This window comes from Oncorhynchus keta, chromosome 23 (genome assembly GCF_023373465.1).
Source record: "Oncorhynchus keta strain PuntledgeMale-10-30-2019 chromosome 23, Oket_V2, whole genome shotgun sequence".
NCBI lineage: Eukaryota > Metazoa > Chordata > Actinopteri > Salmoniformes > Salmonidae > Oncorhynchus > Oncorhynchus keta.
The window spans coordinates 18,676,305-18,704,175 of NC_068443.1; the positions used below are offsets into that span (position 1 = coordinate 18,676,305).

The 27,871-nt window shown below is 43.0% G+C and overlaps 1 protein-coding gene across 3 annotated transcripts in view; it reads right to left on the minus strand.

The window, feature by feature from the left end:
* The window catches only part of LOC118401942 (E3 ubiquitin-protein ligase mib1), a 91,925-nt gene that overhangs the window by 50,728 nt on the left and 13,326 nt on the right, over positions 1-27,871 (minus strand). For all 3 annotated transcript variants that reach the window (XM_035799647.2, XM_035799646.2, XM_035799645.2), the window contains exons 4-12: positions 22,917-23,021; positions 17,740-17,806; positions 17,060-17,264; positions 16,660-16,846; positions 14,131-14,275; positions 13,809-13,942; positions 3,699-3,806; positions 3,056-3,253; positions 2,647-2,798 (exon numbers count right to left, since the gene is read on the minus strand). In XM_035799647.2, the coding sequence (XP_035655540.1) occupies positions 2,647-2,798; positions 3,056-3,253; positions 3,699-3,806; positions 13,809-13,942; positions 14,131-14,275; positions 16,660-16,846; positions 17,060-17,264; positions 17,740-17,806; positions 22,917-23,021 (1,301 nt within the window). The remainder of the gene's footprint in view (positions 1-2,646; positions 2,799-3,055; positions 3,254-3,698; positions 3,807-13,808; positions 13,943-14,130; positions 14,276-16,659; positions 16,847-17,059; positions 17,265-17,739; positions 17,807-22,916; positions 23,022-27,871) is intronic.

The window sequence follows — 27,871 nt, forward strand, 5'->3', positions numbered from 1 at the left end:
CAGGCACGACAAAACCTATTCCCCCTCAGGAGACTGAAAAGATTTGGCATGGGTCCTCAGATCCTCAAAAGGTTCTACAGCTGCACCATCGAGATCATCCTGACTGGTTGCATCACTGCTTGGTATGGCAACTGCTCGGCCTCCGACCGCAAGGCACTACAGAGGGTAGTGCGAACGACCCAGTACATCACTGGGGCCAAGCTTCCTGCCATCCAGGACCTCTATACCATGTGGTGTCAGAGGAAGGTCCTAAAAATTCTCAAAGCAATAAGACTCCTGAACATTAGTCAAATGGCTACCCAGACAATTTGCATTGCTTGCCTGCCCCCCCACCACACACACAGCCAGACTCATCGGTCACCTCAGATCCTCCTCCGTTTCCCCCTTCACCCTCAACACCTATTACCCCTGGAGGGCCCTACCACACAGAACCCCTCTGACTGATCAGTGTGGCTGCCGTGACGTCTGATGTCTTAAGCTCACTGCAAGAGACAACACTGCAGATCATATAGCTGAGGGGTAGCCTACTGTATATGGAGGGATCGTCCGAGTGATCATTTGATCCCAGATGACGCACAACACTTGCAACTTGCATTTGTGTACAATCAATAAAACATCATGTGACAGTCAGTTTTCATCCATAGCTGAACATAAATAGTTTGAAGAGAATCTTGAGTCGTATTGTACCATTTAGAAGTACAACTGCCACTTAACTCTGTCCTTCTGACAACCACCTAGGGTGCTTTGCAGGAATATGACTCACTACTGCAGTCAGAACCTACTCCCTGTCCCAAGCACTCAGTGGGGACGCAAACGTCACTCTAATAAAACACTACTAAAATAAGTACTTTCCCGCCAAACCAGGGAAACGTCATTTTCAAGGGGTTTAAGACTTGGTCGAGTACAGATGTCCATCTCCCGCTCTCTTTCTCTACAATATTGTGGATGAGCTTGAGTGTGAAATAACAGTAAATGGCTAGATTGAAGAGTGGGACAACAGAGTTCTCGAAAGACGAGGGGTGCAGAGTGATGGCGGAAAGCAAGGCAGACTCCAGCACTTTTCACCTTTACTGTAGTCAATATGAAACTAACAGTTCCCACTGTTGCACACTGGTGATCAAATCAAATTTTATTGGTGGCATACACATATTTAGCAGATGTTATTGCAGGTGTAGCGAAATGGAGGGAGGGAATGCAATGTACAGTACCAGGGTTTTTCTGATATCAAAATGAGGCTTAGGTGGTGGGGACGTTGCCATGGGCGTGGCAAATAGTGCGGTTGCAGACTGAACATTTGACCTCAGCGACAAAATGTTGATGTTTTAAAGCTAATTTCCCATAATTCCACACATTCTTCGCTGACAATCTCAGAGAGAAAATGTTTCCGTTTTAAAGCAAATTTCCTATACAATAAATAGACTGACAATATTTAAAAATAATAACATTAATAACAAAAGCAGAAACATTCGCCCCCCATCTTTTGATGCCATTAACTGGTGAAATCACTGCATTATGATGACAAATGACTTCAATGCATCTCTGACCGAGGCCATAGGGCTTGTTCAGTAATAGACTGTCAGGCCGGCACAGCAAGGCAAGCAGATTGCAATCCAGATTATTGTTCAAACTGGCTATCTATCAGTGGCAGGCAGTGCCATAGAGTAGCGATGAAGACTGAGGGGTGTTCCAGTGTTATTCCACTGTGCTGCTACCGTCAGTGCGTGCCACTGCCAGTGGACCAGGCCGGGACAGGGTAGCTGAAATAGCAGGTGCTCCAGAGCCCTCTGACCCCAATTCTCTCTGTCCTCATGCCAATGGAATGTGTGTAAGCTAAGGTGAAATGATACTAATGTCCCCTAGCCGGCTCTGACCAGACAACACCACAAGCCAGACCTACAGTCCAGCCAAAAGGCAGCTGCTAATGTGTGTGGCGTACACTCCAGAGAGACTGTGGCCTCTATAACCCCAGGATTTTCATGCTGATGGGTATAGTATAGTCTCTCTAAGCTACTAGCCTTACTGTGTGCCTCATGTATGTATGAGAGACTAGAATAGCCCATCGCAAGAGTGGAGCAGTAGCAGCCAGGTGGAGCTAGAAATAGCTGTGGCCAAGGATGAGGACGCCGACAGAACTGATGTAGGCTGTAGGCTAGGATGCAGGCTGGGCTGTAGGCTAGGATGTAGGCTAGGATGTAGGCTAGGATGCAGGCTAGGATGCAGGCTGGGATGTAGGCTAGGATGTAGGCTAGGATGTAGGCTAGGATGCAGGCTAGGATGCAGGCTAGGCTGCAGGCTAGGATGTAGGCTAGGATGTAGGCTAGGATGTAGGCTAGGATGTAGGCTAGGATGTAGGCTAGGATGTAGGCTAGCCTTGGATAGAAAGGACCAAACCCATCAACCTCAAAAGCAATAGGGTTCAGTGTTGTCATGAACCATTTATCAGCAGTACCATTCAATTAGTTAACTTGTACTCAATGAGAATAAAACCAGTTTGAAACACATCTACAACTTTGCAAGCCACAAGTCTAACTGTATGGAGGCCAGTTTCCTGTGAAGCCAAAGGCAGATTTCAACATTGTGTGAACAATGAAGTAATCCTCTTTTTCATCACTAGCCCTGGTTTGGCAGTTAGGGTCAGGGTCGTACCTTGGGTTCCCTCGCAGGGCTGCGTGGTGCAGGGCGTTGAATCCATTGTTGTTGGTGATGGTGACGTCAGCTCCTGCCTCCAGCAGCACAGAGAGCATGTCGTCCCTCTTCTTACTAATGGCGTCATGCAGGGGCGTGTCTCCCTCGGAGTCCTGTACGGGGGCGACATACATACCGTTACCACAATATCTAGCAGGAACCATCATTATCAAATCAAAATCCTATCACTAACAATAAAGGCCTATACTGGTTATGTGAAGGAGATGTTTACATTTCACAAACACTTGAGTGCAAAGAGAGCCACCCAAATATTTTGGTTAGAGTGGATGCTTATATTTTATTTGTCCTGTTTCACAAATGTACAAGTGTGTATTATTTGCATGTGTGAAATGGAAGTGTGTGTGGTTACCTGGAGGCTGGGGTGGCAGCCAAAGTCCAGCAGGGTCTTGACCACCTGCAGATGGCCTTTGTTGACAGCAATGTGCAGTGGGGTCTGTCTGCGCTTGTTCCTGGCGTTCAGGTCAGCACCACCCCTCTGCAGCACCTCGATCACAGAGCCCTCGTCTCCGAAGGACGCGTGGTGCACCGCCCGGTCTCCATCCTTGTCCTGGGAGGGATATTATACACAGACTGACCCAATGTCTCCACTGTTTACACCTCAGCGAGCATCCAACTATGACTGATACAGTCAGCTTTTTAAGAGTATGAATTGAGACCAGTATAGGAAGACTGAAAAGAAAAAAGGGATTAGTTTCACTAGAGCACAGCTGTTCAATGTCAATCCTGGAAAGAAACACTCCAGGTTTTCATCCTCTCCTAATAAGGAACTAATTCAGACCTGGGACACCAGGTGAGTGCAATTAACTACCAGGTAGAAGAAAAACAGAAGTGTTTTGGCACTCCAGGACTGGAATTTAAACAGCCCTGATATAGTGTCAAAGGGATATCATTTGTGGCACTGTTGGTCTTGGGGAGGATTTAAATATATAAGTATTGAGATGGGGCTATAGGATAGACGTTATTATTGAGGAAGAACTGTTGCCTGTACAAACCTCAGCCTCCAGGTCCACGTTGTGTTTCAACAGCAGCTTGAGGACGTCCACGTGTCCGTTCTGACTGGCCGCCTGCATGGCTGTGTGTCCAGCACACTGCCCGTTCACCTACAAACACACAATGTAGCACTGTTAGGTGTATTCTTGTATTTTGAGTCCATCCAGTGCACTGCCTCGTCACCCGCATACACAAGAAGGGGTTGTGTGTGTGTTTCATCGCCAACTGGAGGTACTGGAATACTTGGGGCATAAATATTCATGTGTGGTACTTTGGGAGTCACAGAGCATATCTTGCCCTGGTGGGAGGATCACATTGCCCAGCTCACTGTGCTTTAAAAAGGTCCAATGCAGCCATTTTTATTACAATATCAAATCAATTCTGGGTAACAATTATGTACCTTAATGTGATTGTTTAAATTACAAATGGTCAAAAAGAAACAAAAAATGCTTCTTGGCAAAGTGATTTCTCAAGGAAGAATTATGCCAGAACTGTCTGGGAGCAGTCGGAGTGGGTGGCCTAACTGGAGGAGCCTAATGGGAGGGACATGTAAACTGAAAAGTAGCTATTATTGGCAGAGAAGTTTGACACTTATTGGTCTATTAACTTATACTGCCAGGCAGGCAAAAATTCCACTCATGCAAAACCAGCTGAAATGTCAGGCATTTCTTTTTCAAGCAGCTCTTACACTGAAAGGGAATTATCATCGTCACAATTTCACAGTAACACAGGAAAATCAAGTGCGACTGCACTGGGCCTTTAAGTAATAATTCCACTGAAAGACACCGAGGAACCTGGCCAACCCTCACCGCACTGAGACACGCGTGCTCACACACACGGTCGCAGAGACAATGCTGCAGAACGCTTACAATGAGGGGGGGAGGCTAAGACGCTCTACTCTCTATTCTAAGCAGCTCTCTAAGGAAATAGGAGAGCGCAGACAGCAGACAGCTCCCTTTAGGGGCAGGTTGTTGGCCTGGTTGATGGAAGGACAAGAGTTATTCCTGACTAACAACCTGACAAGGAAAAACTCTGTGCCCCACCTATAACTAGGCAGCAGAGTTTTCCTAGTCATGTGGAAAATTGGCTCTAGACCATAAAATGGGGTATATTCACTCGGCTTGGGCGGTATACCGTATATACCGCATACCAGAATATTTGGAAATAGCCACAGTATGTTTTTTTCAATACCATCAAAACTATTTATTTCACATTTTTCCAAACATTGTAATATTTGTAGCATGGGTTGTAAAGTGTCGGAAACGTTCCGGAAAATTTCCCATGGGGAGTTCAGCCCTGGAATTTGGGCACTTTCGCTTAAATTCATTTTAAAAAGTTAGCTATTAACAGTGAACCTTTTTTGTGAGATAGACACAAGGTATTTCTAGGTCTTGTGGCATATTTTGGTTGACTATCCCCAATTCAATGGAATAGCAAACCTCTGCATTAAAGGTTGACCGATTATGATTTTTCAACACCGATACCGATTATTGGAGGACCAAAAAAGCCGATACTGATTAGTCGGCCGATTTTTAGAAATGTATTTGTAATAATGACAATTACAACAATACTGAATTAACAGTTATTTTAACTTAATATAATGCATCAATAAAATCAATTTAGTCTCAAGTAAATAATGAAACATGTTCAATTTGGTTTAAATAATGCAAAAACAACGTGTTGGAGAAGAAAGTAAAAGTGCATTATGTGGTATGTAAGAAAGCTAACGTTTCAGTTCCTTGCTCAGAACATGAGAACATATGAAAGCTGGTGGTTCCTTTTAACACGAGTCTTCAATATTCCCAGATAAGAAGTTTTAGGTTGTAGTTATAGGACTCTCTCTCTATACCATTTGTATTTCATTAACCTTTAACTATTAGATGTTCTTATAGGCACTTTAGTATTGCCAGTGTAACAGTACAGCTTCCGTCTCTCTCCTCGCTCCTCCCTGGGCTCGAACCAGCAACACAATGACAACAGCCACCATTGAAGCAGCCTTACCCATGCAGAGCAAGGGGAACAACTCCTAGAAGGCTCAGAGCGAATGACGTTTGAAACGCTATTAGGCGCGCTAACTAGCTAGCCATTTCACTTCGGCTACACCAGCCTAATCTCGGGAGTTGATAGGCTTGAAGTCATAAACAGCGCAATGCTTGACGCACAACGAAGAGCTGCTGGCAAAATGCACGAAAGTGCTGTTTGAATGAATGTTTACGCGCCTGCTTCTGCCTACCAGCGCTCAGTCAGATACTTCTTGTATGCTCAGTCAGATTATACGCAACGCAGGACACGCTAGATAATATCTAGTAATATCATCAACCATGTGTAGTTAACTAGTGATTATGATTGATAGTTTTTTATAAGATAAGTTTAATGCTAGCTAGCAACTTACCTTGGCTTACTGCATTCGCGTGAAAGGCAGTCTCCTTGTGAAGTGCAACGAGAGAGAGGCAGGTCGTTATTGCATTGGACTAGTTAACTATAAGGTTGCAAGATTGGATCCCCTGAGCTGACAAGATGAAAATCTGTCGTTCTTCCCCTGAACGAGGCAGTTAACTCCCCGTTCCTAGGCCGTCATTGAAAATAAGAATGTGTTCTTAACTGACTTGCCTAGTTAAATAAAAAGGTATAATTTTTCAAATGTAATCGGTGCCCAAAAATACAGATTTCCGATTGTTATGAAAACTTGAAATCGGCCCCAATTAATCGGCCATTCCGATTACTCGGTCGACCTCTACTCTGCATGCACAGTGCATTTTTCCATCACATGTGCAGTGCACTCTTCCTTCACATATTCAGCTGATTCTCAAGATCTTGCACACTAATGAGATGCTATTGAGCCCACACTACTACACGGTCTGAGCCAAGGACAATATGCTTTCTGGTAAGTTTTGATTACAATACTGGTTGGGGTGAATACATTTTATATGACACGTGATTTTTTGTTAACTAGTAAATAGTAGCCTACAGCAAAGTGTGTTTAAATCATTTCTTACTTGTAAACTATTCTGCTAGTTTTTGCTACCAGGTGGGTTTTAACTTGCTTGAGCCTGCTAACTAAGGTGTTAATTCACCTGTTTCCATACATGTTTAATTTTAAAACATTTATTTTACAAAGGAGTTGTTTAATCTAACTGCTTAACTATTTATCTGTACATGGAAATGTATTTGGTTTTTTAAAACTCATTTTTCATAATCTTTACAGGAAAATGCCATGGTCACTATCTGATGTGTGGAGACATTCCACTGCAGCTAATGTAGAAGGAAAAGCTGTGTACATTTGCAAATAATGTGCAAAATCAAATGTGAAGAAGTCAACAAAGATGCAGAATCATCTGGTGAAGTGAATAAAGTTCCCTCAGTGCTCACAACAAACAACCTCTGACAAAAGTCTCTATTCTGAGGTGAAAATGATGAATCAGACACCTTATCGATAGCAGCAGCTCACAGTCCTCCTGGAATCAAAAGGTTTTTTGACTCAATGGAGTAACATATGTCAGAGAAATGCTGATGAACGTCTTGTTCGAGCTGTGTGTGCAACTGGTTCACCTCTGAAGCTCACAGGCAATGTGTATTGGAAGAGATTTCTGAATGTTCTTTGCCCACCATACACCCCTCCAACCAGACATGCTTTATCTACTAATTTGCTGGGGATGCAGAGTTCAACAGAGCTCAAGTGAAGGTCAAGCAAATCATAGAGAAAGCAGACTGCATTGCAATCATCTCTGATGGATGGTCGAATGCTCATGGGCAAGGAATAATTAACTAAATCATCTCCACCCCTCAACCAGTATTCTACAAGAGCACAGACAACGGACACACTGGTCTCTACATTGCAGATGAGCTGAAGGCAGTCATCAATGACCTTGGACCACAGAAGGTATTTCCACTGGTGACAGATAATGCTGCGAACATGAACGGGGCTTGGTTCAAAGTGGAGGAATCCTACCCTCACATCACACACATTCGCTGTGCTGCTCATGCATCGAATCTGCTCCTCAAGGACATCATGGCACTAAAAACAATGGATACACTCTGCAAGAGAGCCAAGGAAATGGTTAGGTATGTGACGGGTCATCAAGTTATAGCAGCAATCTACCTCACCAAGCAAAGTGAGAAGAATAAGAGCACCACATTGAAGCCGCCCAACAACACCTGTTGGGATGGTGCTGTCATCATGTTTGACAGTCTCCTGGAGGGGAAGGAGTCTCTCCAAGAAATGGCCATATCTGTCTACCCATATGGACTGCCCTATCAAGAGGATCCTCCTGGATGATGCATTTTGGGAGAGAGTGGTAAGCAATTGAAACTCGTGAAACATATAGCAGTAGCAATTGCACATATTGAGGGAAACAATGCCATCCTGTCTGATGTTCAGACTCAGCTTGCAGATGTAAGAGAAGAAATCCATACTGCCTTGCCCACTTCACTGTTGCTCCAAGCAGTTATGCAGTTCTGGAAGACTTCTGCCTGAAGCCCACACATGCCGCAGCGTACATGTTAGACCCCAAGTATGCTGGCAAGAGCATCGTGTCTAGTGCAGAGATCAACCAGGCCTATGGTGTCATCACTACCGTGTCTCGCAAACTTGGCCTGGATGAGGGCAAGGTTCTTGGCAGTCTGGCGAAGTACACTTCCAAGCAAGGGCTTTGGGATGGAGATGCAATATGGCAGTCGTGCCAACATATCTCATAAGCCAACTGGATTAAGGGACTTTGTGGACCCGAGGCTGTTTCCCCTGTTGCCTACATCATTCTCCAAATCCCACCAACATCAGCCGCCTCAGAGCGCAACTGGTCCTTGTTGAGGAACACACACACCAAAGCACGCAACAGGCTGACCAATACAAGGGCTGAAGAATTGGTGACCATCCGGTCAAATTTGAGGCTTTTTGAGGCTGACAACGAGCCAACCTCAACAGGGTTATGGTGTCAGAGGAAGGCCCTAAAAATTGTTAAAGACTCCAGCCACCCTAGTCATAGACTGTTCACTCTGCTACCGCACGGCAAGTGGTACCCGGAGCGCGGTGTCTAGGTCCAAGACGCTTCTAAAGAGCTTCTACCCGCAAGCCATAAGACTCCTGAACACCTAATCAAATGGCTACCCACACTAATTGCATTGCCCACCCCCACCTCTTTTACATCGCTGCTTCTCTGTTATCATCTATGCATAGTCACTTTAATAACTCTACCTATATGTACATATTACCTCAACTAACTGGTACCCCCTCCCCTCTGTACCGGTTCGCCCCTGTATATAGTCTCGCTATTGTTATTTTACTGCTGCTCTTTAATTACTTGTTACTTTTATTTCTTATTCTTACCCATATTTTTTTTAAACTGCAATGTTGGTGAGGGGCTCGTAAGTAAGCGTTTCACTAAGGTAGAGACACCTGTTGTATTGGGCGCATGTGACTAATACAATTTGAAGGTTGTAAAGTGACAGTGAAGATGAAGCCTCAGAGTCTGATATTCAAGATGTGGACATTGAGGAGGTCCAGGGAGAAGACATGGAAGCCTGAGAGGAAGACAACCAAAGCTTTAGTTTCTAGACTATCATTTTACAGATGTACGTTGAAAACGTTTTTGGGAAATGCGATGGATCATCGGGAATCATTCAATATTCCCTTTCTTTTGTTGTTCAGTGAAATCAATGAGTCAACTCATTTAATTAAAGTTCAATTCGAAACTAAATGTTTCTTTTATTTCTTTTGGATGGATTTAATAATTTACAATTAGGTCTACTTATGATAAGGTAAAAGGTTAATGTTTCTGTCTCCATATGATATGGTAATTATATCCAATGCAAAAAAACATCTACATTTAAAATGGTATTAATAATTTGCATATATTCCCATTAATTCCATTTACATTTACATTTAAGTCATTTAGCAGACGCTCTTATCCAGAGCGACTTACAAATTGGTGCATTCACCTTATGACATCCAGTGGAACAGCCACTTTACAATAGTGCATCTAAATCTTTTAAGGGGGGGGGGGGATTACTTTATCCTATCCTAGGTATTCCTTAAAGAGGTGGGGTTTCAGGTGTCTCCGGAAGGTGGTGATTGACTCCGCTGTCCTGGCGTCGTGAGGGAGTGTGTTCCACCATTGGGGAGCCAGAGCAGCGAACAGTTTTGACTGGGCTGAGCGGGAACTGTACTTCCTCAGTGGTAGGGAGGCGAGCAGGCCAGAGGTGGATGAACGCAGTGCCCTTGTTTGGGTGTAGGGACTGATCAGAGCCTGGAGGTACTGAGGTGCCGTTCCCCTCACAGCTCCGTAGGCAAGCACCATGGTCTTGTAGCGGATGCGAGCTTCAACTGGAAGCCAGTGGAGAGAGCGGAGGAGCGGGGTGACGTGAGAGAACTTGGGAAGGTTGAACACCAGACGGGCTGCGGCGTTCTGGATGAGTTGTAGGGGTTTAATGGCACAGGCAGGGAGCCCAGCCAACAGCGAGTTGCAGTAATCCAGACGGGAGATGACAAGTGCCTGGATTAGGACCTGCGCCGCTTCCTGTGTGAGGCAGGGTCGTACTCTGCGGATGTTGTAGATGTTGTAATTCCCACAGAAATGTACCACCTCAGAATATTCCCCAAAACTTGCAACCTTATTTGTAGCTCTTATTTAAGTAAATACCTGCAGTCGACTTGTGCAACTTCATTTCACCTGTCAAATTATTTTACATTAGGAAGCTTAAGTAGTTCCCCTGAACAGTTGAGCCAGCCACGTGATTGTTTGTAAATAGCACAATGGGAAAAATGGGGATCAGGGGAGTCCAGCTGTGTGTATTGACAGGGGTCTCGTTTTATATTGAATGTCAGTGTTTTTTTGCTTCAATAGAATGATCAGGGACAAGCAATTATAGTTTTCCTAAGCAAGAAAATACATTAGTTCAACACAGTCGGCAGAAATTTGCTTAATTTTCATCAGATGAGGAAAGTAAATGAGCTTACAATGAAAAGGGTATTTTTTTCAAAAACGACACATGGCCATCATATTTCTAATGTTTAGGACTATGCAGTTTATTTATTTTTCCTGGGAGAAAAACTCTGCGTTAACAAGACCCAAGTTTAACTTGCTATCTACAGAGCATTCAGAAAGTATTCAGACCCCTTGACTTTGTCTACATTGTTACGTTACAGCCTTATTCTAAAATTAATTAAATCGTTTCCCCCCTCATCAATCTACACACAATAACCCATAATGACAAAGCAAAAACTGCTTTTTATAAATAATTTTTTGCAAAAATACTGAAATATAACAGTTACATATGTATTCAGACCTTTTTTCTCAGTACTTTGTTGAAGCACCTTTGGCAGCGATTACAGCCTTGAGTCTTCTTGGGTATGACGCTATAAGCTTGGCACACCTGTATTTGGAGAGTTTCTCCTATTCTTATCTGTAGATCCTCTCAGGCTCTGTCAGGTTGGATGGGGAGCTTTGCTGCACGGCTATTTTCAGGTATCTCCAGGGATATTAGATCGGGCGACTCAAGGTTCCCACAGTTGACAGTGCATGTCAGAGCAAAAACCAAGCAATGAGATCAAAGGAATTGTCCGTAGAGCTCCGAGACACGATTATGTCGAGGCACAGATCTGGGGAAGTTTACCAGAAAACTTCCGCAGCATTGAAGGTCTCCAAGAACACAGCGGCCTACATCATTATTAAATGGAAAAAGTTTGGAACCACCAAAATCTTCCTAGATCTGGCCACCTGGCCAAACTGAGCAATCGGGGGAGAAGGGCCTTGTTCAAGAAGGTGACCAAGAACCCAAATGGTCACTCTGACAGAGCTCTGGAGAACTTTCCAGAAGGACAACCATCTCTGCAACACTCCACCAAATAAAGCCTTTATGGTAGAGTGGCCAGACGAAAGCCACTCCTCAGTAAAAGGCACAACAGCCCGCTTGGAGTTTCCCAAAAGGTACTCAAAAGGTACTTAACAATATTCTCTGGTCTGATGAAACAAAGATTGAACTCTTTGGCCTGAATGCCAAGTATCGGGTCTGGAGGAAAGCAACCCATGTAAAACAACCTGATTTGAGCTTAAATTGATGGAAATTGATTGGGATTTTGTGTTTATTATTAAATATACTGAACACAAATATAAATGCAACATGTAAAGTGTTGGTCCCACATTTAATGAGCTGAAATAAAAGATCCCAAAAATGTTAAACATGCACAAAAAGCTTACTTCTCTAAAATGTTGTGCACAAATTTGTTTATATCCCTGCTAGATTCTTTGCCAAGATATGCCACACCTGACAGGTGGATGGTTTATCAAGAAGCTGATTAAACATCACGGTCATTACACAGGTGCACATTGTGCTGGGGACAATAAAAGGCTACTAAAATTTGCAATTTTGTCACAACAAAACAGATGTCTCAATTTTCAGGGAGAGCGCAATTGGCATGCTGACTGCAAGACTGTCCACCAGAGAATGTATTGTTCATTTCTCTACTGCCTACAAAGTCGTTTTAGAGAATTTGGCTGTACGTCCAACTGTCCTCCCAACCGCAAATCACATGTAACCACGCCAGCCCAGGAACACCACATCCGGCTTCGTTACCTGCGGGATCATCTGAGACCATCCACCCAGACAGCTGATGAAACTGAGGAGCATTTCTTTCTCTAATAAAGCCCCTTTGTGGGGGGAAAAAATAATTCTGATTTGGGAGGGCCTATGCCCTCCCAGGTCCACCCATGGCTGCGCCCCTGCCCAGTCATGTGAAATCCATAGATTAGGGCTTAATGAATGTACAGTACCAGTCTAAATTTGGACACCTACTCATTCAAGGGTTGTTCTTTATTTCCTACTATTTTCTACATAATAGTGAAGACATCAAAAGTACGAAATAACACGTAGTAACCAAAAAAATTGTTAAACAAATCCAAATATATTTTAGATTCTTCAAAGTAGCCACCCTTTGCCTTGATGACAGCTTTAAAAACTATTGGCATTCTCTCAACCAGCTTCACCTGAAGTTCCCACATATGTTGAGCACTTGTTGGCTGCTTTTCACTCTGCGGTACATCTCATCCCAAACCATATCAATTGGGTTGAGGTCGGATGATTGTGGAGGCCAGGTCATCTGACACAACACTCCATCACTCTCCTTGGTCAAATAGCCCTTAAACAGCCTGGAGGTGTGTTGGGCTATTGTCCTGTTGAAAAACAATTGAGTGCAAATAAGTGCAAACCAGATGGAATGGCGTATCGCTGCAGAATGCCGTGGTAGCCATGCTGGTTAAGTGTGCCTTGAATACTAAATAAATCACTGACAGTGTCACCAGCAAAGCACCCCCATCCTCCTCCATGCTTCACGGTGGGAACAATCTGAGATGCAGTCAACTCTAATGAACTTATCTTCTGCAGCAGAGGTAACTCCGGGTCTTCCTTTCCTGTGGCATGAGAGCCAGTTTCATCACAGCACTTGATGGTTTTTGCGACTGCACTTGAAACTTTCAAAGTTCTTGAAATGTTCCAGATTTACTGACCTTCGTGTCTTAAAGTAAGGATGGAATGTCGTTTCTCTTTGCTTATTTGAGCTGTTCTTGCCATATTATGGACTTGGTCTTCTCCCAAATAGGGCTATCTTCTGTATACCACCCCTACCTTGTCACAACACAACTAATTTGCTCAAACGCATTAAGGAAAGACATTCTACTATTTAATTTTTAACAAGGCACACCTGGTAATTGAAATGCATTCCAGGTGACTAACTCATGAAGCTGGTTGAAAGAATGCCAAGAATGTGCAAAGCTGTCATCGATAGGCACATAACACATGATTCTATGTGTTATTTCAAAGTGTTGATGTCTTCACTATTATTCTACAATGTAGAAAATATAAAAAATAAAGAAAAACCTTTGAATGAGAAGTCTCCAATAAAATAGTTGAAATTGTTGCATTTATATTTTTGTTCAGTATAGATGGCAGCACCGCTGCGTCAATGGACAGTTAAGGATTAACTGAGCCCCTGTCTTCATATCATCATTTTGCCATCTCAATTACCAATAAATATATCCTCGAGGGGGGGGATGCGTCATGGAACTAAACTATGATAGACACCTACCAAGCTTGAAGCTGTGTTGAATGAAGAGATCACTTACGTCCACGTCAGGTCTCTTGAGGATGTCCTCCACCTTGGCCAGGTCTCCATTGGCTGCTGCTTTGACCAGTTCCTCATTGACATCACCCGACTCCTGGGTCTCAAACAGCTTCTTCAGCAGCTGAGACAGACGCTCTACACACAACGTTACATGGGGGTCATCTTCTAGGTCCAAGGAGTGAAGATTGTGTGTGGTGTGTAAGAGGGGTCAGTGTATGTGTATGCCCACTTATAAACAGGCTAGTAGTAGATATGGAAAAAAATATTGGTTTATGGTTTGTGTATCGGTGTGTACACGCTGTAAATGTGTGTGTTCTGACTACCTCCGGAGGCGTTGGTGACAGCAGAGCCAGTGGGGGCCACCTTGGTGACGGCAGCAGGGTTATAGGTCCATGACGTTCCACACACCTCCACCTTCAGGTCGCTGTCAGAGTAGATCTGCTGCACGCGGCCCACCTTGCCCAGGGTCTGAGGAATACAATACATTCTTTACTATAGTATTTTTTATTACAACCTCAAAAGAGCATAAACATGCCATACTGTTAAGAGATTCTGTTACAATCTGTTAAGTACCAAATATTATTAAGGGAATTCTGAACCTCCTTTCAGAATTCTAGTGTCTCTTACACAGGGAAGTTAAATGATCTGAGATATAACCAAGGTATAAAAAACAAATACAATTTGAGAGGGAACAAACCTAAAAGAGATGCGCATCTGTGTATTTAATTTCTACAAAGCCATTCGTTCCCATTTCAGAAACAGACACGGCCCTTCCTTTCCAAAAACATGACAGGAAAGAGTAGATGAGTCTATAGCACTGTTCTGATTATTCATTCAAAGGGCAGTTGAAGGGCTGAGTGAGAGCCAGACATTTCTCATCTACACAGCCAATTATCTGGGGCCTTGTTGATGTCAAGTTTTTGAGCGAGGAAAGGAAAGGCGTTTTGTGGCCGTCTCCCTGTTCTTTGATAAGACTGAGGCTACGTTGCAACATCCACGGTCTCCAGCATACTAGATACATACATTTACTCTAATCAGGAATGCATTCTGAGTACTATGCCAACGTGGATATTGAAACAGACTAACACGTCGTTACAATATGTAAACACTAGTTTACCAATTAGAATGCATGACCAATACATTGCTTCATTGGAAGCCATCTTTCCTACACAAACTTTTCCAGCAGAGTGTCGCAGAGCGTCATGCGTAATTTGAATACCATTCACTAGCAAGTCTGCAACTTGATTCACTCTGTTTGGAGAGTCAACTAAAGAGCTGAAAAGGCACTACACCTAGCTTAAAGTTGAATCGGGACATCAGTCTGACTCAAGGAGCCTTTCGTGAACACTCAAAACTGAGGGGGAGGGCTAAGGGCAACGGGAGGAGGGGAGCAGCAGCAACAGTAGGTACCGATGAACAGGTTTTAGGGCTTAGTAGTCATGACATACGGTCCTTGTTACGTGGAAGATGAGATGTGGAAGAAAAAGGATGTTATGTTACAAAGGAAACGCATGTGTGTCTCAGCCCACTCCTCATGTGTGTCTTACAGGCAGCATGGCCTCAGCCCACTCCCCATGCGTGTCTTACAGGCAGCATGGCCTCAGCCCACTCCCCATGCGTGTCTTACAGGCAGCATGGCCTCAGCCCACTCCCCATGCGTGTCTTACAGGCAGCATGGCCTCAGCCCACTCCCCATGCGTGTCTTACAGGCAGCATGGCCTCAGCCCACTCCCCATGCGTGTCTTACAGGCAGCATGGCCTCAGCCCACTCCCCATGCGTGTCTTACAGGCAGCATGGCCTCAGCCCACTCCCCATGCGTGTCTTACAGGCAGCATGGCCTCAGCCCACTCCCCATGCGTGTCTTACAGGCAGCATGGCCTCAGCCCACTCCCCATGCGTGTCTTACAGGCAGCATGGCCTCAGCCCACTACCCATGTGTGTCTTACAGGCAGCATGGCCTCAGCCCACTCCCCATGCGTGTCTTACAGGCAGCATGGCCTCAGCCCACTCCCCATGCGTGTCTTACAGGCAGCATGGCCTCAGCCCACTCCCCATGTGTGTCTTACAGGCAGCATGGCCTCAGCCCACTACCCATGTGTGTCTTACAGGCAGCATGGCCTCAGCCCACTCCCCATGCGTGTCTTACAGGCAGCATGGCCTCAGCCCACTCCCCATGTGTGTCTTACAGGCAGCATGGCCTCAGCCCACTCCCCATGCGTGTCTTACAGGCAGCATGGCCTCAGCCCACTCCCCATGCGTGTCTTACAGGCAGCATGGCCTCAGCCCACTCCCCATGCGTGTCTTACAGGCAGCATGGCCTCAGCCCACTCCCCATGCGTGTCTTACAGGCAGCATGGCCTCAGCCCACTACCCATGTGTGTCTTACAGGCAGCATGGCCTCAGCCCACTCCCCATGCGTGTCTTACAGGCAGCATGGCCTCAGCCCACTCCCCATGCGTGTCTTACAGGCAGCATGGCCTCAGCCATTTATTTGTAATTAATTTTTTTAACCTTTATTTTACTAGGCAAGTCAGTTAAGAACAAATTCTTATTTTCAATGACCGCCTAAGAACAGTGGGTTAACTGCCTGTTCAGGGGCAGAACGACAGCTCGGGGGTTTGAACTTGCAACCTTCCAGTTACTAGTCCAACGCTCTAACCACTAGGCTACCCTGACGCCATGCTGTCTTACAGGCAGCATGGCCTCAGCCCACTCCCCATGTGTGTCTTACAGGCAGCATGGCCTCAGCCCACTCCCCATGTGTGTCTTACAGGCAGCATGGCCTCAGCCCACTCCCCATGTGTGTCTTACAGGCAGCATGGCCTCAGCCCACTCCCCATGTGTGTCTTACAGGCAGCATGGCCTCAGCCCACTCCCCATGGCCTCTCTGCAGCAGCTTGATTCGGTCGATGTCGTAGCAGATCTGGACCAGGTCTCCCACCAGGAACTGGGAGCTGCCTCCCTCTGCTCCCGCCGCAACACCTTCCCCACTACGCACCACGTTGGCCTTGGTCAGCACTGCAGGGTTGAATGTCCACCTGGACACACACACACTTTGAGGTGGCACCAACATCATCGAAATTACAGTGTCATAAATATCTTTCATTAGGACCAATAGGTTAAGTCCATGTCCTATTCTTGTTATGACAGAAGTTGTGGTGTTATGACAGGACTCTGCTTGTGTACTGGTCTTTATTTTTTTATTGAACCTTAATTTAACTAGGCCTGAATTAAGACCTGATAGAGCTTACCTGTTCCCACTGGGGTACTGCACCACAATGTCGTGGTCCTCGTCGATGCCACACACGGTACCGGTGGTGGTGAGAGTCTCGAACATACCGTCTGTCCAGCCTCCGTGGCCGTGCTGCAGGGACTGGACTATTTCCAGGTCCAAGTCGATGTTGACCAGGTCTCCGATCTGCAAACCGCCTGGGTTTCTGTTGCCATTCTGCTCACCTGCGGGGAGAGGGCAGGTGGAATACATACTGGTAACACATTCTTATTTATTTACTTTATTTCACCTTTATTTATGTAGGTTAGTCTCACTAAGATAAAATAGGGTGGACAAATCAGATCACGGATAGTCTTCTTTGATTACTTGTATTAAACTTGACGAGTTCATTTGGTTGCTGCAGTGCTGCTAAACAAAACCCAGGTATCACTGGCCAGGAATATCTGAGAGATGACACGATCCTTGAGATTGCGGAAATGCTGTGCCAGTGTGGCCTGTGACTGCACTCTGGCTGTCTCCATGCAGCCTGATATTGCCTGTATTGGTGTGGTGGTGCCACCTAGTGGACAGTACCAGTAACAGCAGGCAGGCAGAGACGTGCTCCTGATGCCCTTGGACTCAACTGCAGAACACTGTGCTGGGGAAGTATTGGTGCAATAATTACGGCGTAGTGCAATGGATCACGAGTACTGTACTCACCGAGAACAGGGCAGTGGTCTCTGTAGAAAGAGCCTCCTTTGGCATCCTGGACACATTTCAAATCCGACTGAAAGGGAGAGACAGGGAAAAAAGCATCAGCTAATGATCTACTTAATTCAATCTATTAGAAGTACAGTAGATTAACAACGACGTAAGAGTAAATTCACACTGCAGTGACATGCCGTGTGACATTGTGTTAAAGTTAGGGCGGGGTGGCAACAATGGCATTACCTTAAGGACTCTGGCTCAGCAGGGAAGGAACCGCATCATATCATTTGAAATGATAACAGATGCAGATGGGCATCCACTGTCAGACAGAGGGCAGCCATGTTGACTAAAAGGCATACTGCTCCTCTGACAGAGCAGGGTTCACTAACAGTGGTTGCGCCCCCAAATTGGACCCTATTCCCTACATAATGCCCTACTTTTGTTCAACGTAGCGCACCATAAGTGCATCATAATGGGAATAGGGTGCAATTTGGGATATTGGCTTTTTGATGTCATTTTGTACAAAACAGATGTGTAAAAAGCAAAGGAAAAAAGAAAACACATTGAGGAAAGGAAAGTCAAGAGACCAGATGGTGGCCTTTTGGTGCTACAGTCAAAGTCGGAAGGTTAACAAACTACATTTAAACTCAGTTTTCCACAATTCCTGACATTTAATCCGTGAAAAAAAATCCCTGTCTTAGGTCAGTTAGGATCACCACAAAACTGTGAAATGTAAGAATAATAGTAGAGAGAATGATTTATTTCAGATTTGATTTATTTCATCGCATTCCCAGTGGGTCAGAGTACATACACTCAATTAGTATTTGGTAGCATTGCCATTAAATTGTTTAACGTGGGTCAAACATTTCAGTTAGCCTTCCACAAGCGCCCCACAATAAGTTGGGGGAATTTTGGCCCATTCCTCCTGACAGAGCTGGTGTAACGGTCAGGTTTGTAGGCCTCCTCGTGCGCTCATGCTTTTTCAGTTCTGCCCACACATTTTCCATAGGATTCAGGTCAGGGCTTTGTGATGGCCACTCCAATACCTTGACTTTGTTGTCCTTAAGCCATTTTGCCACAACGTTGGAAGTATGCTTGGGGTCATTGTCCATTTGGACCTAGCTTTAACTTCCTGACTGATTTTTTAATTTTTTTATTTCACCTTTATTTAACCAGGTAGGCAAGTTGAGAACAAGTTCTCATTTGCAACTGCGACCTGGCCAAGATAAAGGATAGCAGTGTGAACAGACAACACAGAGTTACACATGGAGTAAACAATTAACAAGTCAATAACACAGTAGGAAAAAAAGGGGAGTCTATATACAATGTGTGCAAAAGGCATGAGGAGGTAGGCGAATAATTACAATATTGCAGATTAACACTGGAGTGATAAATGATCAGATGATCATGTACAGGTAGAGATATTGGTGTGCAAAAGAGCAGAAAAGTAAATAAATAAAAACTGTGGGGATGAGGTAGGTGAAAATGGGTGGGCTATTTACCAATAGATTATGTACAACTGCAGCGATCGGTTAGCTGCTCAGATAGCGGATGTTTGAAGTTGGTGAGGGAGACAAGTCTCCAACTTCAGCGATTTTTGCAATTCGTTCCAGTCACAGGCAGCAGAGTACTGGAACGAAAGGCGGCCGGATGAGGTGTTGGCGTTAGGGATGATCAGTGAGATACACCTGCTGGAGCCCGTGCTACGGATGGGTGTTGCCATCGTGACCAGTGAACTGAGATAAGGCGGATCTTTACCTGACATGGCCTTGTAGATGACCTGGAGCCAGTGGGTCTGGCGACGAATATGTAGCGAGGGCCGGCCGACTAGAGCATACAAGTCGCAGTGGTGGGTAGTATAAGGTGCTTTAGTGACAAAACGGATGGCACTGTGATAAATTGCATCCAGTTTACTGAGTAGAGTGTTGGAAGCAATTTTGTAGATGACATCGCCAAAGTCGAGGATCGGTACGATAGTCAGTTTTACTAGGGTAAGCTTGGCAGCGTGAGTGAAGGAGGCTTTGTTGCGGAATAGAAAGCAGACTCTTGATTTGATTTTCGATTGGAGATGTTTGATATGAGTCTGGAAGGAGAGTTTGCAGTCTAGCCAGACACCTAGGTACTTATAGGTGTCCACATATTCAAGGTCGGAATCATCCAGTGTGGTGATGATGTCTTGAGATGTTGCTTCAATATATATTTATCATTCTCCTCCCTCATGATGCCATCTATTTTGTGAAGTGCACCAGTCCCATGATGTCAAGCAAAGAGACATAGTTTGAAGGTAGGCCTTGAAATACATCTACAGGTACACCTCCAATTGACTCAAATGATATCAATTAGCCTATCAGAAGCTTCTAAAGCATGACATAATTTTCTGGAATTTCCAAGCTGTTTAACTTCTTACAGGTACGTGGGACAGTAGTGTCCCACCTGGCCAACATCCAGTGAAATTGCAGAGCACGAAAATCAAAATTACTAAATTAAAATATTTAACCTCTCTAGGGTACGTGGGATGCTAGCATCCCATCTGGCCAACATCCAGTGAGATTGCAGAGCACCAAATTCAAATACAGAAATGCTCATTATAAAAATTCAGAAAACAAAACTTATTTTACATAGGTTTAAAGATTAAATTCTTGTTAATCCAACCACGGTGTCAGATTTATAAAATGCTTTTCGGCGAAAGCATACCTAGCCCAGAACATAGCCCAGTTGACAAATTATTACAAACAGTAACCAGCCAAGTAGAAGCATTACAAAACTCAGAAATAGAGATAAAATTAATCCCTTACCTTTGATGATCTTCATATGGTGGCACTCAGAAGAATTTACGCAATAAATGTTCCTTTTGTTCGATAAAGTCTCTTTATATCAAAAAACCTCTTTTGTTTGCGCATTTTCTTCAGTAATCCACGGGCTCAAACGCAGTCAAAACATATAGACAAAAATTCCAACTTGTATCTGTAAAGTTCATAGAAACATGTCAAACGATGTTTATATTCAATCCTCAGGTTGTTTTTAGCCTAAATGATCAATAATATTTCAACCGGACAATAACGTTGTCAATATAAAAGGTAAACAAGAAATGCACTCTCTCTGGATTGCGCATGAAAAAGCCCTGTGACATGTCAGGGTCCACTCGTTCAGACTGGCCTTACTCCCTCATTTATAAGAATACAAGCCTGAAACAATTTCTAAATACTGTTGACGTCTAGTGGAAGGCATAGGAACTGCAAATTGAGTCCTAAGTCAATGGATACTGAAATGGCATTGAATAGAAAACTACAAAACCCACAAAAAAATACATCCTGAATGGATTTTTCTCAGGTTTTCACCTGCCAAATAAGTTGTTATACTCAGACACTATTTTAACAGTTTTGGAAACTTGAGTTGAGTTTTCTATCCAAATCTACCAGTTATATGCATATCATATCTTCTGGGCCTGAGTAGCAGACCGTTTAATTTGGGCATGCTTTTCATCCAAAATTCAGAATGCTGCCACCTACCCTAGAGAGGTTAATGATCTTCTGTTGGCACTCCAAAACGTCCCAGTTACATCATAAATGGTCCCTTTGTTTGATAATGTCCTTCTTTATATCCATAAAAACTCAATTTAGCTGGCGCGCTTCAGCCAATAATGCACCCAGTTTCCCTCCAGCAAAATGCATACAAAATGAATCTCAAACGTTACTAATAAACTTTTCTAAACAAGTCAAACGTATATAATCAAACCTTAGTTTATTTGCGTATTAGGATACCTATCAAATTTAAGACTGAGAATAGTATGTTCATTACTGGAGATAAATAAGAAAGAATGCGCTTTCCTCCACGCGCTTGGAAACACTACAGCCAAAATGAGAGCCACCTAGAAAAAGTACAATTTCTGGGTCATTTTTCCAAAAACCAGCCTGAAACTCTTTCTAAAGTCTGTTTACATTGGAAGCCATAGGAACTCAAATTTGGGAGGACTTGGGCTTATAATTATAGTACTAGCCCTTGAAAATAGTGGTAAGCTGATTTTTTTTTTTTTTTTGGGGGGGGGGGGGGTTTGTCCTCGGGGTTTCGCCTGCTATATCAGTTTTGTTATACTCACAGACATAGTTTTAACAGTTTTAGAAACTGGCCTGAGTATCAGGCCTTTTACTTTGGGCGCGCTTTTCATCCGGATGTCAAAATACCGCCCCCTACCCCAGAGAGGTTAAAGGCACAGTCAACTTTGTGACCCACTGGAATTGTGATAGTGAATTATTACATTACATTTAAGTCATTCAGCAGACGCTCTTATCCAGAGCGACTTACAAATTGGTGCATTCAATAATCTGTCTGTAAACAATTGTTGGAAAATGACTAGTCATGCACAAAGTAGATACCCTAACCGACTTGCCAAAACTATAATTTGTTAACAAGAAATTTGTGGAGTGGTTGAAAAACGAGTTTATGACTCCAAACTAAGTGTACGTAAACTTCCGACTTCAACTGTATTTGAACCAAACTACCCAGTAACAAAAAGTTAGTTGATACTGTGCACAAAAATGCAGTGTCTTTCACCATGTCCACAGTACTTGTTTGTAGTCTTTGATTTTCAATAATAATATTAAATGTTACAAAGCATACAAAGTAACAGATTACATAACAACCAGGTTGGCCAATGACCAGGACATCAATATATACCATATAACAGATGGATTTGGTCTGTTTGCCACAAAGGCTGTGGTTTTTCATTATTTTTGGGGGAGCAGCATATATAATCCATGCTTTACTTCATCCAGAAGCAGATGTCGTCTACCTCAACCCCTCAATCCTACCAGACATATTAAAATAACAAAGGACAAATCTGTTACATAAACCAGCTCTCTGATTGTCAGCGTTCATAAAAAAGCAGGAGTCTTCTCCACCAATCAGCACACTGCCTGTCATTTGTAGCTCTTTGGGACTTTAAGACTCCTCCTCCTCCCCCTGAAGCTGACCTCTGTGTTCACCCTCTTCCACATAAAGAAAGAAGGGACCAGATTGCATTTCTCATGTAGATTCCCTCCCTCCTTCCAGCTGCCTGCCACAATGGGGCTCTGGCTACTGGCTGGCTGCGCGGCTCTCCACTACAAAGGCCTGGCAGCACAAGAAAGACCCCCAGCTCAGTGGTCAAACAAAGAACACCTGATATTTTGTGTGTGTGTTGCTTTACTCACCATCCCCTCGAAGCCCACTCTGTAGAGGTTCTTGGCCCCATTATCCCAGAGGACGTAGGCTGCACTGTGGGGGCTGGCTGCACTCCAGTCCTGGATCTCTGTCACCTGGAGAGGAAGAAGTAGAGAAGAGGAGAGATGAAGAGTCGAGAACTTAGCCAAGGCATTCCCATCTAAGAATAATTCTAAAAGGCATGCCTCTTGGTTAACAATCTGTTGGCTATAATGCGAAATGTATTCTGTGTGTTTCTGGCACATCAACAAATAATGTCACAAATATCATATGTCATTTAATAATATGGCCATGGGACTATTTACATTGACATCACATTAGTTTTTACACTGCTGCTACTTGAGGTTTATTATCTAAGCAAAGTCACTTTACCCCTACCTACATGTAAATTACCTTGATTAACCTGTAACCCTGCACACTGACTCGGTAGAGGTACCCTCTGTATAAAGCTTCAATGATATTTGAATATATATATTTTTTAAATTATTTATACATTTAAAAATATATATATATAGGAATAGGTCTTGCCTTTAATTAAATAGTAGATTACAGATAATTCAGTCTACATTTATTCCTGTTATAGATTATGGTGATATTATATACATGAATGCAGCTACCAGTGTTTTGAAACCCTTGGATGCAATTTATCATAGCACACATCATTTTATATAACCTGACAGTTTTGACATCCACCACTGCATCCTTTATCATAAAGTTGGTTGGCCCTCGCTAAAAACACACAGGTCACTTCATTATTCTGTTTTTGTTTCTAAAGCCTTACTCAATAAACTACCAATTTACTTAACATTATTGTTGAAATATAGAAACTCTGATTACAACACTAGGTCACAGGGGTGGTAAAATATATAGAAGCATCCCAAATTAATTCTTAATTTCTTGACGAACTCGTCAACATGCTTTTAAAAAGATAGCTTTTCGTCAATCCAGATGCCCAGATATTTAGAGGCGGGACATGATCAATGGATGGACCATCTAACGTACTTATGCACAAATCATCAGTTACATTATTTGGCAAAAAACATGTACTTGGTTTTACCAGCATTTACTAACAATTTCATGTCATCCAAGGCTTCCTGCAAGGTAGTAAAAGCAGATTGAAGAGTCAGAGCCTGAGCTGCCGTAGGGGCAGTAGCATATTGAGTAAGGAACTTCATCTGTACGCAGATGACAGTTACAGTTTTGAACAGATAGACCAATGCTATTAATATAAATAGTGAAAAGAACTGGACCAAGAACCAAACCCTGTGGGACACCTTTCGTTATTTCTAGAAATCCTGATTTAACACCATCATTAAGTACACACTGTTCTGTTTTAAATAATTCTCAAACAAGGTACAAACAGCCCGATCTAAGGCAATCATAGAGTTTCTGAATAAGTACGGTTGTGATGCAGTGTTGAATACCTTGGACAGGTCAAGGAAATCAAATCAAAGTTTATTTGTCACGTGCGCCGAATACAACAGGTATTACAGACCTTACAGTGAAATGCTTACTTACAGGCTCTGACCAACAGTGCAATTTCTAAAAAATAAAAGGTATTAGGTGAACAATAGGTAAGTGAAGAAATAAAATAAATGAGGGCAGCACCGTTTCTTTGTATCTAAACAATTAATGACATTTAAAACCATAGAAGTAGCAGAGATGGTACTATGGTCTGAACCCTGAAAGTTATATATTCAGAAAATATGTAGCAGTTGAAAGTGATCTAAGCTGAGTATTTCTTGCTGAGTATAATCAATGATTCCAAATATGTGCTGAAGTTCTGAAGAAAACCAAGAATTGTATCTATTTTAAAGTCTCTATAGCACTTAAAAGGAGCGTGTTTATCTGTGATATAAAAAGATGAGAAATGCTCAAGAGCTAATTCAGGGTCTGATATACACTTGGAGGAAAGTTCAGAAAAGTACAAGTCATCCTGTATCTTCCTAATAATACAGGGATTCGAATTATGCTGTCTAGTATCTCTAATACAGGCTATAGTTAGGGCTGTGGCGGCCAGGAAATTTTGACAGCTGTGATTGTCAAGCAAATAACAGTCAGTCTCACGGTAATTGACCATTTATTAACAAACACATTTAGCACCTCCTGGCTTCCACAAATGGCCTACAAGCCACTGATGCTGACCTTTGGAACATCTACATTTTAAAAAGACTAATAAGTCCATGTAATATAGCCTACAAATTCACAATAAATCCATTATTTTAGACAGGTCTAAAGAAACATGATATGAAGAAAATTTCATCTATTTCAGAAGAAAATAAAAGCATACTCTTGAGTTATCCTTATGTTAGGTCCTGATCAGGCTGTCATAGGGCTGTGGGCTACACTAGTTCCTTAAGCAGACTTAGAATTCTGTGGCATTATTTTATAGTATGAAGATTACAATTAAACAAAGCTGGAAAAAAAGCAAGGATATTTTCTCCAAACTGTGAGGTAGTGCGCACATGCGGCTATTCTGTGTTGAGCGGTTCACAAAGAAATAGGTCCTCCTATATGCTTAGAGTTATTAATGTAACTTTAGTTGTTCTACAAACGTTGAGCTACATGTTTAGATTTTTAATACATTGTAAGGCTGCATGATGCAACTAATGATTACTTGAAAAGGGTTGCTTGAAAAGGGTTGCTTGAAAAGGCATGAACTCTGCTTAGTTTTCTTGCGCAGGCTGTAAACACTTCGTCAGTCTTTCATTCACAATTTGAAAAGCACTTGATAAATGCCTTGAATTTCCCAGTGGCACCCCCTTTGGTGGCCATCGTGCACCCTAAAAAACTCCATGCCTTGTGCAGCCCTTCTCCCTGAGTGCTTCCTGCTCCGAAGCACCTTTCACTCACATGGCTCTCCATCACATGATCGGGTCTTTCTCACAGTCAACAAGTGAAGACAGACACATCGGGGATGCAACTGCGAGTGTCCTTATCCAATTCCGAGGTGCGTATTGAAGATACAGGAACTGTCCACATTTACTTTGTCAGCCAACAAGATGAGTAGGCCTAACGAACAGCAAAAGCACTAGCCTATGTCAATCTGCTATCCCCCATAGCACAAAAGTTGACCTATTCTATTAGCTAAATAAATATTCCAAACATAGTCTGGGACCGTTGTTATACAACAACAAATTATACAACCACTAGCATAAAAAGTTAAAATGTTACGCAATGAGGCTGACGCAAGAGGTCAGAACATTGAGCTTAACATTTTGTTTAACAATTAGGTTGTCTTAGGTTTAGGTTGTAACGCTTTTATTATTTTAAAAAACGTAAATTTTTACAGGGAAAATTCTTCCCAAGCATGAAACTAAGGCGTTGCATACAGTTTTGCATGCCAGTTAGGCGCTACACCTGTTGTAAAGAGGTGTGTTAGGCACTACACCTGTTGTAAAGAGGTGTGTTAGGCACTACACCTGTTGTAAAGAGATGTGTTAGGCGCTACACCTGTTGTAAAGAGAATTAATGTGCTTCACTTTAAGAAGTTATTTGGCCACTTTAGTTAAGATGAACTTTATCAAAACATATAGGCCTATGGCCTAGGCCTCATGAGGCGTGTGACTGATTTAAAAAAGTCACAAAAATGCCATTGTTTGCCTTAAGCTTAAGTGATAATATACTGTATAATTCACAAGTGAAAGGCCAATATTGTCACCCAGACTATTCTTGATTTAATCTGTTTTAAAATATACTAAATCTGAGTGTGAAATTAATTTTGATTTAGAATGGACCATTATCATGTCCCGGTCTCGAAACAGAGGCAGGAGGAAAAATACATATCCTCTCTGCACTTATAGTGGGGCAAAAAATATTTAGTCAGCCACCAATTGTGCAAGTTCTCCCACTTAAAAAGATGAGGCCTGTAATTTTCATCAATTTATAGATAGTATTTTCAACCAGCAACTATCAGGAAATAACACTGATCAAATGTATTCCACATTTTTACAGTGTTCATTTCATCAGCTTTTACAATATGATTCAAAACACAGAAAAAAAAACATTTTAGTGCACTGGACATTTAAATAACACAGCAAATGAACCCTTTACTTCTTGTGACTCTCAAACCCGGATCCGGGAGCGTCGCCTGACACGAATTAGCATAACGCAACGGACATAAATCTTCCTAGAAAATCTTCCTATTCATGAAAATCACAAGTGAAATATATTGGAACACAGTTTAGCATTTTGTTAATCACCCTGTCATCTCAGATTTTCAAAATATGCTTTACAGCCAACGCTAGACAAGCATTTGTGTAAGTTTATCATAGCCTAGCATAGCATTATGCCTTGCTAGCAGCAGGCAACCTTGTCACAGAAATCAGAAAAGCAATCACATTCAATTGTTTACCTTTGATTAACTTCGGATGTTTTCACTCACGAGACTCCCAGGTAGACAGCCAAAGTTAATTTTTTTCCCAAAAGATTATTTTTGTAGGCGAAATAGCTCCGTTTGTTCTTCACGTTTGGCTGAGAAATCGCTTGGACATTGCGGTCACCACAACGCTGAAAAATATTCCAAATTAGCTCCATAATATTGACAGAAACATGGCAAACATTGTTTAGAATCCATCCTCAAGGTGTTTTTCTAATATATATTCGATAATATATCCGTCGGGACGATTCGTTTTTCACTAGGACCGATTGGAGTAATGGCTACCTCTGTATTTTACGCGAGAATCTCTGTCGGAGCCACCATGTGACCACTTACGCAATGTGACCGCCTACGGCTATTCTTCAACAGAAATGCGTAAAACTACGTCACAATGCTGTAGACACCTTGGGGAATACGTAGAAAGCGTAAGCTCGTTGATGGTACATTCACAGCTGAATAGGGAGTCATTGGAACGCAGCGCTTTCAAAACCTGGGGCACTTCCGGACTGGATTTCTCTCAGGCTTTCGCCTGCAACATCAGTTCTGTTATACTCAAAGACAATATCT